Source organism: Ursus maritimus, unplaced genomic scaffold (assembly GCF_017311325.1).
Source record: "Ursus maritimus isolate PB19 unplaced genomic scaffold, ASM1731132v1 scaffold_35, whole genome shotgun sequence".
Classification (NCBI taxonomy): domain Eukaryota; kingdom Metazoa; phylum Chordata; class Mammalia; order Carnivora; family Ursidae; genus Ursus; species Ursus maritimus.
Window position 1 is genome coordinate 5,335,882 of NW_024426119.1, and position 15,254 is coordinate 5,351,135.

Sequence of the window (15,254 nt, forward strand, 5' to 3'; positions counted from 1 at the left end):
ACACAGGCCAGACTGAATCACAGTCACTCTCAGACCCGGGATATTCCCATTCTATGGGTTTTCTGGGGGTTTGCCTAATTAATTGAACGGTGATATGGTTTGGAAATGCTCTCTGGGTTGCCTCTCAATAAATGTCGGTGCTGATCCTGGGAATGCTAAGGGGCCCTGGAGGAAGGAGGCAGGGACACTGACCTTATTGATTTCGTGCGGGACATGCGAACTTGTCTCCTTGAGCCTGGAGATTGAGCTGTGACAGAGCCCACCTATCACAGCCATCAAGGTATTGAAGTTCTGTAGCTGGTGGAGCTTCTGTGACAGAAAATAGACGAGGGCAGTCAGTGGACATGTCAGTTACACGCCTCTCCGCCCTGCACTGCGAGTCTTCCTAATAGCGCTCAGAGCCTAGCAGTCAGGTGCTGTGGTTTTCTGACCATTGTCCACCGTAGGCTTAACTTCAGGCCATATCTAGCAAGGAGTCGCATCTCCCTCCTTTGTTGCACAGCTCAGTGGGCCATCCTCTACATTAGTGGCTTCGAAGAACCACCCAAGTACTTAACGCAAAGATTTCTGGATCCAAGTGCGGCTATTCTGATTCCTGGGATCTGGGGCTGAGCTTAGGGATAAACCTTAAGTTAATACCAGAGCAGGTGGGCCATGTACCAAACTTTGAGAAACACTGGTTTTGACCATCCAGAGCTAATAATATTTTATATCCTTCATCTCAACCAGACTTCTAATTTTAAGGACAAAGACTTTGTCTTACTCTCTTACACCATGCCAGTGCCTGCAGGACAGTCACTGGGAGAGAGGAGCTAGAATCCCGGGGGAATTTCAGTTATGTGTACTTATTACCCGTTCTCCTCTCCTCAGATGCTTAAACCGTGCCTTCAAACATTAAACCAGCCACTCAACACGATACGGGCTCAGAAACCTAAGACAACCAAGGTGGCCCAGCCTCCGTAAAACCGGGGAGACTGGCCTTTCCTTTGCCATGTGGCCCAGAGTTGGGGAAACGATGTGGGCTGGGAAGCACCCTCTGAACATGTTAACAGATCCAAACAGTGCTTTCAGACGCTGAAAAGGGCACCTGGCTGGCTCAGTCAGAAGAGCGTGTGACTCTTGATCTTGGGGTCATGAGTTCGAGCCCCACGTTGGGTGTAGAGATTACTTTAAAATAAATAAATATGTAATAAATTTTTAAAAGATCTAAACAGATCTAAAAGTGTATCCTGGACCCTGAGATAATCAGTATGGTCCTCACCATACTGCCCTTATAGAAAAGTCACCATATCTAAATCTGGGACAGTTCACGTCACATAAACTCCACTGTGGTTCCGGAGGGGAAAGCATCTCTAACGGGCAGGCTGGCTGGGGGTAAGAGGGGATACTTTACCTCATAGCCCAGGTCAAATTCTTATTCTAGTCACTCACCTGAGCCACCTGGATGAACTTGATGAAGACTTCTGCCCGGAGCTGCGGGGTGGGGCGGCTGAGAACCATCAGTTGTACCCACTGGGAGATGCCGTTACACAGGGCGATGGACCGCTCCATGGTGGGGTTCTCCTTCACACAGCTATTTACGAGGTAATTCTGATAATCGGAGAACTAGGGAAAAAGAAACCCATCAGGACTGGCCCTCTGGTCGTCCGGGAGATCCGAGAGGCACGTCACTTCTGCCTGTTGGTGGTTCAGCTGATGCTACGGGACAGAGGAGCTCCTGGCCCCCCTCTCGCGTGTCTACCACTTGATGAGACTGGTGGGAAGGAAATCTTTCTTATTCTACCCCGAGCGTGGTTTCTCTACACCAAAAGTCATTAGGCCCAAGTGGATGTGTCCACACAGCAGTTAATCCAAATATTGTAATCTGAGTAGATAATGATACTGTCCCTTCTAAAGAATACAGTATAGAAGAGAAATCTCCGTACAGACAGTCCTTGACTAGAATGGTTTGACTTAGGATTTTTTAATTGTACAATGTTGCAAAAGCCATATGCATTCGTAAGAAACCATACTTTGAATTTTGAATCTGGATCTTTTCCCAGACTAGCCATATGCAGTGCGAAACTGGTGATGCTGGGCAGCGAGCGGCGGCTCCCAGGCAGCCACGTGATCGCGAGGATAAACGGCTGATATGCTCACAGCCATCCTGTACTCCTGTAAGCGTCGTTTTTCACTTTCAGCACAGTCTTCCGTAAATTACGGGAGATACTCAGCATTCTATTACACATAGGCTTTGCAACAGATGATTTTGCCCAACTGTAGGCTACTGTAAGTGTCCTCGCACACTGACGGTGGGCTAGGCTGAGCTACGCATGATGCTGGTAGGTTAGAGGTATTAATGCATTTTCGACTTGTGATGTTTTCAACTTACAATGGGTTCCTGGCCCGATAAACCCTCCGTACGCTGAGTAAGAGCTGTACTGCTTCTAGCTCTGTGGCCGAAGTTAAGGGGAAAAACAGATAATCCTCTCAAAACTCTCTCTCTCCCCACCCCCTGCACCTCCAACTGTTTCCTTAACTTAACAGTGGGATCATAAACGCTGCCCTCTCTAGGTCACGGAATTGATAGGAACGTAACAGTGTCTGAAAGCACTGAAACTTTTCAGAGTGCTGCACGCGGGAGGTGGTACTGACGGGATAATCATTAACCTCGCGCAACAACAAACCTGTTTGGATTTCCTCTGACTCACCAGCTTGAGCCGAGGCCAGTGGTTAGCTATTGTTTGGTGACCACAGTTTTCCAACTGGACAATGGCGCTGACGATGGCTGACTGTGCAGTGACTGCAGCCGTCTCGTCCCTATCACCCACCGACCATACTCTTCAAGTGGCAGAACCAAGAGGGAGGAGCCGTCTGTGCTCCAACCTGCGTGGGGAGCTTTCGGTGCGGTTTCCCAGCTACTTCGAGCTCTCGGCTTCCGAACCCCCCTTTGAAATCACGGCTGAGCCAGTGATTGCTGAGGGGTGGAAAAATATGAGCAGAAACGACTCAAGAGGGACACATAAGCAATCTTACCAGTTCTGAGAGAAAGTTCCCAGGGCTCCAGGGAATACATTCATATACCCCTCCCACTGTAAATAAAACATCGAATCCACTTATTTTTTACAATTAGTACTATACTAAGTACTAATTAGCAGAAAATATCAAATGCCACTCCATCATAGCAGAGAGAAATTTCCCTCCAACTACACTGAAGGAACCTATTTGGGAAAACTGCTTTGAACGGTGTAGGAAAAATGAAAAAATCCGCCCCCCGCAATCCTCTTGTCTGAGGGGATGATGCCACCCGAAAGAAATGAAAGTTCAAACTGATGTTTTCATTTGCAAACGGAGCACGGCCTCCCCCTGGGGGGGTCCTAGTGCTACAGGGAGTCTCACTCCCTCCTCCGCGGAGCTGAGCGCGGGCCTCCTGGAGGCTGCGGAGCCGCCCTGCCCGCTGGGGCCCCGCAGGGCTCACACTGCCCGCGTGCCGAACGGGACAGAGGAGGCACTGCCAGATGGAAACTCCCCAGGTGAAGCTTCCTAATCGGGGGCGGGGGTGGGGGGGGCTGCGGCTTTGTCCGTTTTGCCCGAGGGGTGCCGGTGGGGACCCTGCGGGGCTGCTGGGGATTAATGCTTGGGGGCTTGTCTCTGCACGGGAGCTGGAGGGGGGGTGTCCCGGCTGAATGGCCCAACCGCTGTGTGAAAACAGCACGACATCAACATCACCGGAGAAAAGATGAAACAAACCCTGAAACCTGGTTTGTTGTTCTCCTTCCAGATACAAGCAGGCTCCATAAATTGGAGCTCAGCAACCAGGAGGCATGGGACTCCGGCCCCCGTTCTGACAGCGATGAACTGAGTGACCGTGTTCAGGCCGCTTTCTGAGCAGCCCCCATCCCCTGATCTGGGGAACCCAGGTCATTCCAAGAAATGCATCCAGCCACCACATACGCTCTATTTTCAGAGCAAAGCCAAAGACTGTATCTCGGGGAGGGGTGGGGACTGAGTGGGCAAGGGTGTCACCTGTCAGGGAAGCACGCTGGCCAGTGGGGGTCGGTTGGCATCCGACATGTTGACAAGTTCTCCTGTACAGAACCGGTGTTCTCTGGCATCACGTACGGAGTTTTAAGGAGCAAGGTTTGGGGCAGCATGACTTAGACCCAGGATCGTGGGTACTGCTGGGCCCGGTCAGCACTACTTCGAGAACTCAGGTAGATTCTGGGCTAGACCATTAGCATCTACTTTTAGGATTTCCCCGAGCCATTCAAAGCCCATCCCAGAATAAAACTCCGAGGAGACATATCCCCATTTTTTTTTAAAGGAAAATTAAAAAAAAAAAAAATTCTTGGAAGCTTCATGGTTATGAGGGGTAAGGTGTGTGTGTGTGTGTGTGTGTGTGTGTGTGTGAGTGTGTGTATGCTGTGTGTACACATGTGTGTGTCCCGTGTGCCCACAGTACTGTCCCTTGAGTGAGTGGTGGGGTGACGGAGGATGGGAGAAGGGGCGCACAGCAGAGCTACAAAGAAATTTCTAGTGTACTCATTTTCTAGACTACACTAAGTCTGACAGGAAAGTCCACCAGCTCCGAGGAGGCCTCCGGGGTTAGGAGGTGGACAGGCGGTCCAGTTTCTCTGCTTATTTTCTGAAATAACCCGGGAGGTTTCTCTCCTGCCCGTAAGTACATACCGATATCCTCCGGAAGGACTTGAACTCCAGGTAGGTGAGGTGCTCCGACAGCTCCTCCGGCTCCAGATGGTCGAAGAGCAGGGAAACTTTACGTTTCTTGCTGGTGTTTGATTTTATCCTTTGGGTCAGTTTCCTGGACCAGTCACGGGCATTGCTTTTGTGGGGAAACGTGGTGGGGAAAAGTAAATCAAAATTACTTTTTAATTCAAGTCCCTCCGTTCACATTTCCCACAAGGATACACAAAGCACCATTAATTAGCTAACTTCCCTCGGCCGAAACAAAGCATTAAAAGGTTTCCCCCAATCACTTCCCCCCCCCATGGTACCAAGTAGGAAAGCCTTGCTGGTTTTCAACGAAACTTCTGAACACATCATGGGAACTGGGTAAAATGTGTTTCCTTTAAGGCTGTGGGAAGGACAGTCTCAGGCATCGGTCAGTTCCCTGGCCTTTGGTCCTTGCTCCTTTGTCTAGCCTCTGGCGTCTCTGCTGTCTCCATGCCTTCTGTGTGTTCCTTCATTCTTAGGAGGGTGACAGGGGCTCTGCTTCAAGGTAGCAGGGCGGCTTTCATGCCAGGAGAGCACAGAGAGCCACAGAGATGAGAAGCCATGCTGCAGGGAGTCGTGTAGGAACATGTGGTCACTCTGGGCAGACTTGGGGCATTTTCCTCAAATACTCCCAACCATGGAAATGACCAAGGAAGCCTAGCTAACCCTAGGGTGCCCTCCACCCCACATTTTCTTAGACTTGATCCATTAGTTTTCTTAGAATTGATCCTTAGTTTCAATTTCCTTCACTAAGGAAGCAAAAGGAAGCAGCCATTTTGAGCGGTAGCAGGGTGCTGATCTGTTTCCCAAACTGGTGTTGATGAGAACCGTGTCCCTTGACAAAGGGTTCTGTGGTCAAGTGAGTTTGGGAAAGGCTAAAAATTCCGTAGCCCTGTTGGTCGGTGAACATGTTACAGAGTGAGACGCCAAAGGGAAGCCTAACTCACTACTTCTCAGGTACTGGTCAGGCAATATCCCACTGGCTACTTCCTAAAGAATATACTGCGGAAAATCTCGGTACAGGACAGTCGCCAGGGACACACTGGGACAAGGAGATCGGGGCCTGAGAACTGCCCCATGCCCCAGGTTCTACATCTTTAGAATAAGAACACGGTCACTTTGAAATTTTCTCTGTTCTCTCAAGTTGTAAATTCTAAGCAGAGAAGTACAGAGAATCCAAACTGGCATCCCCAGAGCGATGCCCTGGACTACGCAATGGGGTTCAGAAGTCATTTCTCTGTGGCTGTGGCTCCGTGCGCGGAGGGCTGTCCGAGTCCAGCTTCTGCTCTGCCCCTAACTGCGTGACCCCAGATGACCCTGCCAAGCCTCCGGTTCCCAGGATGTTGCATGAAATGATCTCTAGAACAGGCTTCGCTCCTAGAATTCTATATCCTAGGGATTTCTAGGATTCCAGAATAAAGTGGCCACACTGCAAACACCTTAGCGCACAGTGTGTGCGTGTGCGTGTGTGTGTGTGTGTGTCTGTCCTCTCCCCAAATTAGGAAAGGCCCTCATTTTTCCATCATTTTTCCAGAGTGGGCCAATGTCACAGATAAGAAATCCAAGGAATAATCTGAACTATTCCCGAGAGCCTTCCCATGTCTGCAAGTCTAAGTGTCTCTTGTAGACATTCGTATAGGATAGAAACCCTCTGCTCGATGCATTTCTCAGCAGTGCCTTCCCCGAGGCTGGAGCTGCCGAGGAAGCATCTAGTACTTCAGTGTGTCATGAGCTGGCTACGTTTTAGTCACATCTGGCTACCTGATTTCTTCTTCACTGGAACTTTTCCCCCTAGTCCTTGATATCAGTCACTCACAGCTTTATCGCCAGGAGGCTTCTCTGCTTTTCTCTTGAACATCAGTCTTCTCGCTCTGGGGATACAACCTGAGCCTGTCGAGGGGCTACTGGGAGTGGGGAAAGCGCGCCGTCACAGCAGGGGGCCAAGCAGCCCGGCAGGGAGGTGGTTTGGAAAGATGCCTCCGAGCCTTGACACTCACATTTGAGTTGTATCGATCAGGCGGCAGTGTAACTCCTCGCCGCGAGCCTTCACCAGTTCCTGAAACTCTTCCATAGTGTTTGTCAAGCTGGCATCCATTTTAAACATGATCCAGAATTCTGTTATCCAGTACCTACAAGGTGGGAGTTAAAAAAAAAACAATCCAAAACTGAAGCCAAGGACTCATGCTTTGGTGGGTTCTTCCCACGAAGGGGAATCAGAAAAAGACAGAGGCTGCTTTGGCCTTCTACGTGCCTGGGAATATAGCATATATATTCTATATACAGAATATAAGGGGGTGGGGTGACGGTGTGGGGGATGGAGAGAAAACCACCTGCTGACAGTCCTCTGCCCCTCCACACACCATATGCTTTGACAGGATAGGCACAGCACAACAGAAAAAGCGGTGGCAAAGATTTAGGCACAGTCATGTGTATCGGAGATAATTATAAGGGATACGGTTACAGACAAACCAGATGTCCAAAGATGGGGTAGTGAATCTGTAAATTACACTTTCTCATATCTTACAATCCAGGACCATGAAAAACAATGTCCACAAAAACGTTTTTAATGACTAAAGAAGATGCCTATGATATTAAGTGAAAAATATAGGATACAAAAATGTATTTTGATCTCAACTATGTTAAAAAAAAAAACTGCTTAGAAAAATGACAACGGAAATATTCCAAACTAGGTAGTGGGATATGAATAACTATTACTATAGTTATACTCTTTACTGTATTTTCAAAATGCTCTAATACGAGTTATATTACTTTAATCATTAGGAATAAAAACGAAATGACAGAGGTCCTTCGTTGTCTCTGTATCTCTTCCTATGTCCTCTGACACCAAAATGCTTTCGGACTGAAGCGAATGTTGGTGTCGAATCAAGCTCAGGCGCGCCAGCAAACACTGTGCTCCCATAAGGAGCCTCCTGGCAGCACTGCCTTTCCAGTCTGCCCAGAGGTGTTCTCCAGACAGGACAGGAAAGGTGGGGAGCATGAGGAAAGAACTAAAATCCCCTGCTTCATTCTTTCGTTTCACCCCACTCCACAAGTCGCAACTGTACGTAGAAACATTACCTTACAAAATAGCAGATCTTCAGGCAAAGCCCTGGTGAATTCTTTGCCAAGGCACCCTTATAGGTAGGGCTGTGGTTAAGGGAAATAGAAGCCTCTGTCATAGAAACCGAACAACTTCTCATCTTTGGAAGTATTTGCTAAAACCACGTCCTCCCCCCCCCCAACGCTTTTCTTATTTTCTGGCCGTAGGATAAAACCCAACTTGATGTGTGCAGCTGTGTGCGTGTTACACCTGGAAGGGTGATGATGGTGACCCTGCGGAGCCCACACCTCCTTATGGGAAGAGGTCCCAACATCTCCTTCGCAGAAAGGGAAGCAGGAAGCCAACAGTGCGAGAAGGTCCTGGCACAAGCAGCCTATATGGATGAAGAAGGACACATGACCCTGCCCGTGTCCAAGAGATCAAGAGTCCCACTGAAATGACTTAAAGAGAGACCTTTCCTCTCTTCTCAAGTGTTTTGAGGAATGGATAAACAATTCGTGTGGTAAATTAGAAGAAGGGGAATGAATAAATATGCAGATATACTGTCATGATAATTAAGATCAATAATGTGAACGATGATAACATACGCTGGGGAGGTCAGCACGTGGACCTTGGAAGTCATGATGGCAAGTCAGAGAAGGCCACGTGAATAATCCAAAATGCAATCAGAGATCATGTGGCATTCGATATTCCAAATGAGAATGGTGCCATTCTAAGAATATGAAAGAACAGTAAGATCCTATTACTGACCTCTTTAGAGATCTGTGGAGAATATTTCATTTATTTGTACAAGCCAAAGAAATGAAACTCCAATCCAGTGGTACCCTGGGTGGGTCTACCATCTTTGGTCACCAGACTGAGGAATCAGGCACCGTGTGCCCTGCGAGGCTGTACCCTCTCTCCTTTCTAAACACCGTGGCGTCATACCTGTGGTACAGGGCTCAGTGAATTCCTGCAGGGCCCCTGCCAGGAGTCCAGTGAGCAAGCTGGCAGAAAGCTCAAGGAACTGGGCGGGAGTGGTCTTCCTTCAATGGGCACGTGTATTTCAAACCCCGGAAAATGTAGACGTAAACACAGGAAAGTGAAAGCTCACATCTTAGGATCAGTGCTTTTGATTGGGAAGGAATCTGAGGATTCGGGGATTTTACATCCCTGTAATGTTTAAGAGCACATTAGAATGATAGTCTCAAAACTTCCATCTGGAATACATAATTAAGTGCTTTAGACTTGTGGCTTTAAAATGAAATTTTATTAAGTCTAATCATGGCTTTGGAACTTCTAAAATGATGTTAACTGTTTATAACTTTAATAGTTATACAAATTATTCAGAAGTCAGGAAGGCATCTGAAGTACTTAAAAATCATCCAAAATGTAAGATTCATAACTGTAGTTTACAACCATGGGAAGTATTCAGTTAATTAGCATTATTCAAATTAACCAAACATTTCTCAAGGCCCCTTAAAAATGCTTGGTGAAACGTGCTAGACTTAGAGAAAGAATCATATTTGCGAACTCAACTTGAAGCCCTAAAGAAGAGCTATGGCTGTAAAATTTGTACTTTCTAGAAAATCACTTTAATTTAAAAACTAAATTTTAATAGATTTACCGCCTATAATATCTGTCCTCAAAAGCACCAAAACAAAAACGAAACACAAAAACACACATGCACGGCAACACAGGAAATATTTTAAAAATAAGTCCAGGCAACGGGCAAACTCGACGAAGTAAACGCCTCTGTCTGGGGCCTGCCTCTCTCTGGGCATAAAAGATAAAAGAGTGAAAACGAGGACTTGACGCGTCTTCAGGCCACATCGCTGAGGAAACGCCTGCCTCGATGCAAAGAGCTTCAAGCCCAAGGCACATTCTAGATAAGTAGGGCCCAGATTCTATATTTTATTTCATGCACTAGTCGAGATATTTATTCTTTCTTTTTAATGAGGAAGGGACGAAAGACATACTTCTTTTTTAAAACAGCTAAGCAGACCTACAAATCAACAAGGTGCCTTTTACCGCAGAGCTTTCATCTGGTCGCTCCCTGCCCGTCCGTCCCGTCCAACATCCGTCCCTGCGGCGCGCGGCCGGTGGCCGAGCGTGTGGGCGGGACCTGAGTGTGGGCGGGACCTGAGTGTGGGCGGGACCTGAGTGTGGGCGGGACCTGAGTGCACGGGTCAGTGTGCACGCGAGCGCCCCCAGCGCGGGGACCGGCAGGACGCCGTGCGGGAGGACAGGGCCTCCCCCTCATCAGAGCCCCGAAGTCAGAGCAAAGGCAGCCCTGGAGTGAGCACGGCTCCGCTCTCTCACTTGGGGAGCTGAAGCGAACGCCCAGCACGTACGGGCCACTATCAGAGGCTCGGGCCTCCGCCTCGCAGGGCTCATGTCACTGTTTGCTGGAAGCTTCAGGCTCCGTTTTCCTTCCTCTTCACCGCCGGTGTTCTGTGAAGTACCAGTACAGTTCTGACTGTACTTGGCAGGCATTTGAGCCATTCAAAGCGTGCTTTAAAATCTTTTCGACGATGAAAAACCAGGAAACATCAGGAAACCATGGGCTTACTTAACTAACAATTCTATTGCTTCCAGGTCAGAAAACAGAGACACTAAGTGTGAAGAAAAAAATCATTCTGCTGCCAGGGTTTAACCTGGGTTTCAAGGACAGGCAGTCTTATTTCATATTCCTTTCTTAGAATCCTGTCCTCCGCCCCAGACCAACGCATGAACTTCTCACCTTTAAGTCCCAATACAGAATAAGAGTATCCAGTGTTTTGCACCCATAGTCAGGCAACATTCGTTATGTACTATCATGAGATGGCCCCTGAGCTAAGTTCTAGAGAAACAAAGATAAAGAAGCCTTGGTTCCTGACGCTGACGGACGCACAGACTAGTGGGGGAGACACGTAAACAGGTAAGTTACAGCATAAGCATTTTTAAATCTACGGTAAAAATATATTTATATTTTTTTCTTAAAGTGACTTGTAATTAATTTTTTAGTACCTTTGTAACCTGTAGTGACTATGTTACAAACACAAACCACACTGCAGCAGCTAGACCCCAAGCTTCTGCGGCGTACCTGACATAGTCATCTAGAGACCACAGCACCTATGCAGGACCCTGCAAAGCTTAACAGACTGACGTCTGCGGGGATCAATTCATTTAGCTCACAGAATAAAACTACGGGGCACTTTCCGCAGTCACAGATGAAAAGCTTTTCAAGGCAGATTACGTCCACATCAGAGATGTGGGAGACACTCACTTAAGCAATAAAAAACTAAAGTCACAGGAATTAGACAGATTTTCAAAGCACTGTCTAAGCACACTAGATGGGTTTTTAAAAGGCAGGGGAGTGTGGAAGGCTGAAAATGTCAGGAAAGATTTCACAGAGGGATCTTGAAAGAGTCTGCCAGGCAATGAGGCAGGAAGAAGCGTTCTAGGCACAGGAATCGTAAGAAGACCCGATCCGGCTGGTGCACCGAGAAGTTCAGTGTGGGGGAGAAAGGGCTTCTGGGAGAGCTGCAGGGGGAGTAGAAGGGACACTGGGGTCAGACTGTGGACACCCTGTCCTGGCAGCCGAGGGGCTGGGCATTACCCTGCAGTCTGCCGAGGCTCTGAAGCAATGGCCTTTGTGACCTGCTTCTCAGGAAAGTGACTTCAGAGGTGGCTAGTGAACCGGGGCTCGTGGGCGAGAACAGCGGTCCCGGACAGAGAGGGGCATCGGAGAGAAGACGGAAGCCCACGCCGAGGCTGTGGCAGGGGGATGGAGAGAAGAAAGCAGCTAAGAGTCATTTCTGAAGTAGAAGCCCTGGGATTGACGAATGGACTCCGTAGGAGGTGAAAGGCAGGGAGGAGTCAAGAGTGCCTCTGAGGTTTCTGGTTTGGCTAAGTGGTTGGGCCATGTCACCATGAACTGAAATTGAAAATGAAAATGCAGGTGTCAGAGCAGAATTAATGGGTAGTAATTGGGGATGAAGGTGGTGAGAAAATGAATTAAGTTCTGAGCATATTAAGATGGAATTGTCTGCAGCACAAACCAGTCCAAAGAGTTTTTACAAAACGGTCTGCGTTAAAGAAATACAGACTTGAAACAAACTGAGGGTTGCAGAAAGGCGGGGGGAGCTGGGGTAACCAGGTGATGGGTATTAAGGAGCGCACGTGTTGTGATGAGCACTGGGTGTTATAAACAACTAATGAATCAGTGAACGCTACGTCAGAAACTAACGATGTACTATATGCTAGCTAATTGTTTTTTTTTTTTTTAAAGATTTTATTTATTTATTCGACAGAGATAGAGACAGCCAGTGAGAGAGAGAACACAAGCAGGGGGAGTGGGAGAGGAAGAAGCAGGCTCATAGCAGAAGAGCCTGATGTGGGACTCGATCCCAGAACTCCGGGATCACGCCCTGAGCCGAAGGCAGACGCCTAACCGCTGTGCCACCCAGGCGCCCCTATGCTGGCTAATTGAACAATAAAAGAAACCACAAGAAATACAGACTTGACAGTCCACAGCGCAGAGGGACAGAGGCGGAAATCCTGGTAGGAAAGCACTCAGGGAAGGAGGCAGAGTGAGCAGGACACCAGGACGCGGTCCCCCTGTTTGAGAGGTGCTCGGGGAAGGGGCTAGATGGGAAGTCAGACGGAGGACCAGCTGCCCAGGAGGGAGAGGTCTGGAGAGGACAGAGCCCAGAGCAAGCAGAGACAGAGAAGGGCCGAGGGGCGAAGCCACCAGAAGGCCAGCGGTGACGTCAGAGGAAGTCTGCGTGCAGGGGTGGGGGCCCCAGCTGAGCCAAGAGACTGGAGGCAGTGAGTGCAGACCACGTTAGCAGGGTTGTGCCTCAAATTTCTAACCCTGACGATGGAGGGAAGGCAGGGTGAAGCGTTCATTTTTAGGTGGGGGAGATGTGACTGGGTTTCAGGCTGAAGGGCAGGTGTCACTGAAGGGGCAGAGGTGAAAGTGGGGGAGGGGTCAGAGGCTGGGAGGTGTGCGGGTGAACAGGGAGAGGGGAGGGGCTCCGCGCATCCTGAGGGCAGCCAGGGGCACAGTTTAGTCCTTCGAGCAACGAGTTTCTCACTGAGGAGGTTGGGACAATCTGGGGAAAGGAGAACTGCCGGTACACGGAGTTAATAAAAAGTCGACCGACTCTGAGTCAGCTTTATAATGGGTTAGAAATTCTCTGCAGACCAGACAGCCGCTTCCTACCTGCTGCTCTTACTACGCAGACCTCTGCCAACGCTGTGCCCGTGGGACCCTTTGACACGAGGAGTAAAGATTTGGAAGTAGGTTGACAGAAGAGATTCGGTCTCTTCTGGAGGCTTTTTTCTTTTTTTTTTTTTTTTTGCCATAAGGTGAACAGGAAGAGGTCAGGGGTGGAGTACAGGGTTAGGAGAGAGCCACCAGTCATGACTCAACGCTAAGGCCCCGGGCGCAGGTGCTCGGCGGTCCCCTCCCACCTACAGTCCTTTCTCCCGAGGCCATGGCTTACAGTGTCCCCAGCAAGAGGGAGAGGGCAGGCTCCTTCTCCACCCCACTCAATTCACACCTCGTAAGAGGGTTAAAATCCAGCAGGCTTGCTTGGCCCCTAGGCAGCAGAAGCATAAAAGCACCAGGGCACTGTTCAGATACCGTGGGGCCACGAAGCTTTCTTTAGAAGCTGGGGAAAGGGGAAGAACGGGGCAGGAGAGACCGTTTATCACTGCAGTCATGACTGCACCCTTGTCAGTCTGCACGGGACGAGTACAAATTTGACTAACCTACAGGAAAAGGATTCTTGCTGGCCGGGCATACTGAAGACCAACGGTTTCTCTGACGACGGGCTGGAGCAATCAGCACTGAAGATACTGCCCCGCCCAACAGCGGCGACACACACACAACCTCCATATCTCTGAAAGGACATCTGAAGCCATTTACCACTCAGAGTTATTCCAAACCAACCCAAAGGAAACCAAATGTCAAACTGCAAGAGACTTCTGGAGAATCCCCCTGGGCGCCGGCGGTCCCGGTGCTAAAGGATATAGGCTGATAACTTTCTGGAGCAGATCGGCCGACGAAATGATGATTCGGTGCATGGTCAGCATGACTTGCAACAGCTGGTTACTTCGACACAGGTTTCCGTCTGCATCTGAAACACAAAAAGCAGCATCTGAGCGAGGCCCCCTGAGCGAAATGAGTCCCCGCGGGGACACCTGACAACCCTCCATTCCCCGAAGGTGGACGGCCAGAGTGGGGGTGCTTCACACAGTGCCTTTCTCCCCCCGCCTTGAGCACCACGCACCCCTCCCTTCTTTGCTTCTTACCCTCCTGCTGTGTTCTCCCCCTGCCCAGATGTCCATTTCAATGTTCATTAGCCATCCCCACCCGAAAGATGGCAGAGTCTCAGGAAAGGAATAAAACTTGCACCTTTACACTCCCGTTCTGGTGAAAGCAGAAACACAGACAAGTTTTATGGGGCCCAAAGTGCATATAATGGGGAGGGGGGGGAGGTCCTATCTAGGGCCAGAGTGAAAAATATATAGTCTTAAGAGATTAAATAACCTACTTTTGAAAAATTTACAGGAACATGTGATCATAGGAATACATTTCTAGGGCTCTCTCACGGCCGTGGAAGGGATTTCTGCCAGTGAGGGGCCTTGAAATATAAGCTTTCCTAGTTTTATGGGCAAAATGCCTCTGGATGAAAATAAAGGAGGAAGACTATAGGCAAACATGACGTTTGGAGATGATGGCTGGTGCCAAACAGATGCATTCCATATACGGGCATGGGGTATGAAGACTTCCTTGGGAGTGGTTTCCAAAATCTTCTCAACACGTATGGCAGGAAGTGTTAGTGGCTGTGTTGGTTATTTGGGGCCAGATCTCTTCTCTGTCCCTCACCATGGCTTGCTTCACCCTTGCCAGCCAGCTTCCAGGTGGGGTCAGCCATGGGGAAGCATCAGCAGGGGTGGGATGCTTTGGCGCCCCTCCCTGAGAGCAGCTCCGGCTCTCTTCTTCGGTGAATGATCACACTGGCTGGCCTGTCCTTCATGACTCCAGCTCTTCCAGAGATCTAACACTGCTGATCTCCACTGACCCCTGGCCCATGGGTGGGGGGAGGGGCGATGACATCTGGTTGTTGACGGTTTGGGTGAGGCATCTGTTAATTCCGCCCTCGTCTCTGGCAGCAGTCCCTTCGCTCCAGTGCTCCCATCTAACCCAGCCGTGTGAATTTGGTTCTCTGGTGGAAACTTGGATGATTCAGGGCAAAGTATCCACGGAAAGAAGCAGCACTTCGGAACTCTTGAAAACACATTACGCAAGAGAGGTTGTCATTTTCACTCTTTCCAAACGCACCAAACGGCAAATGAAGGGTGCCGGGCACGTGGGCTCCGGATTCAGGAGTCCTGGCCCCCCCGCAGACGGCGACCTGAGGTCACAGTTCACTGAGAAGCTGCACGTCAGTGGGCTGGATCCCTTACCTTCCCCCCACCAAATTCAGGGATTTCTGCATGTGTTGCT

At 49.3% G+C, this 15,254-nt stretch overlaps 1 protein-coding gene across 2 annotated transcripts in view; it reads right to left on the bottom strand.

Moving 5' to 3' along the window:
* RASGRP1 (RAS guanyl releasing protein 1) overlaps positions 1-15,254 on the bottom strand; it is a 79,156-nt gene that overhangs the window by 18,527 nt on the left and 45,375 nt on the right. For both annotated transcript variants that reach the window (XM_040620446.1, XM_040620445.1), the window contains exons 3-8: positions 13,776-13,881; positions 7,792-7,854; positions 6,711-6,842; positions 4,669-4,822; positions 1,432-1,605; positions 193-309 (exon numbers count right to left, since the gene is read on the bottom strand). In XM_040620446.1, coding sequence (XP_040476380.1) covers positions 193-309; positions 1,432-1,605; positions 4,669-4,822; positions 6,711-6,842; positions 7,792-7,854; positions 13,776-13,881 — 746 coding nt within the window. The remainder of the gene's footprint in view (positions 1-192; positions 310-1,431; positions 1,606-4,668; positions 4,823-6,710; positions 6,843-7,791; positions 7,855-13,775; positions 13,882-15,254) is intronic.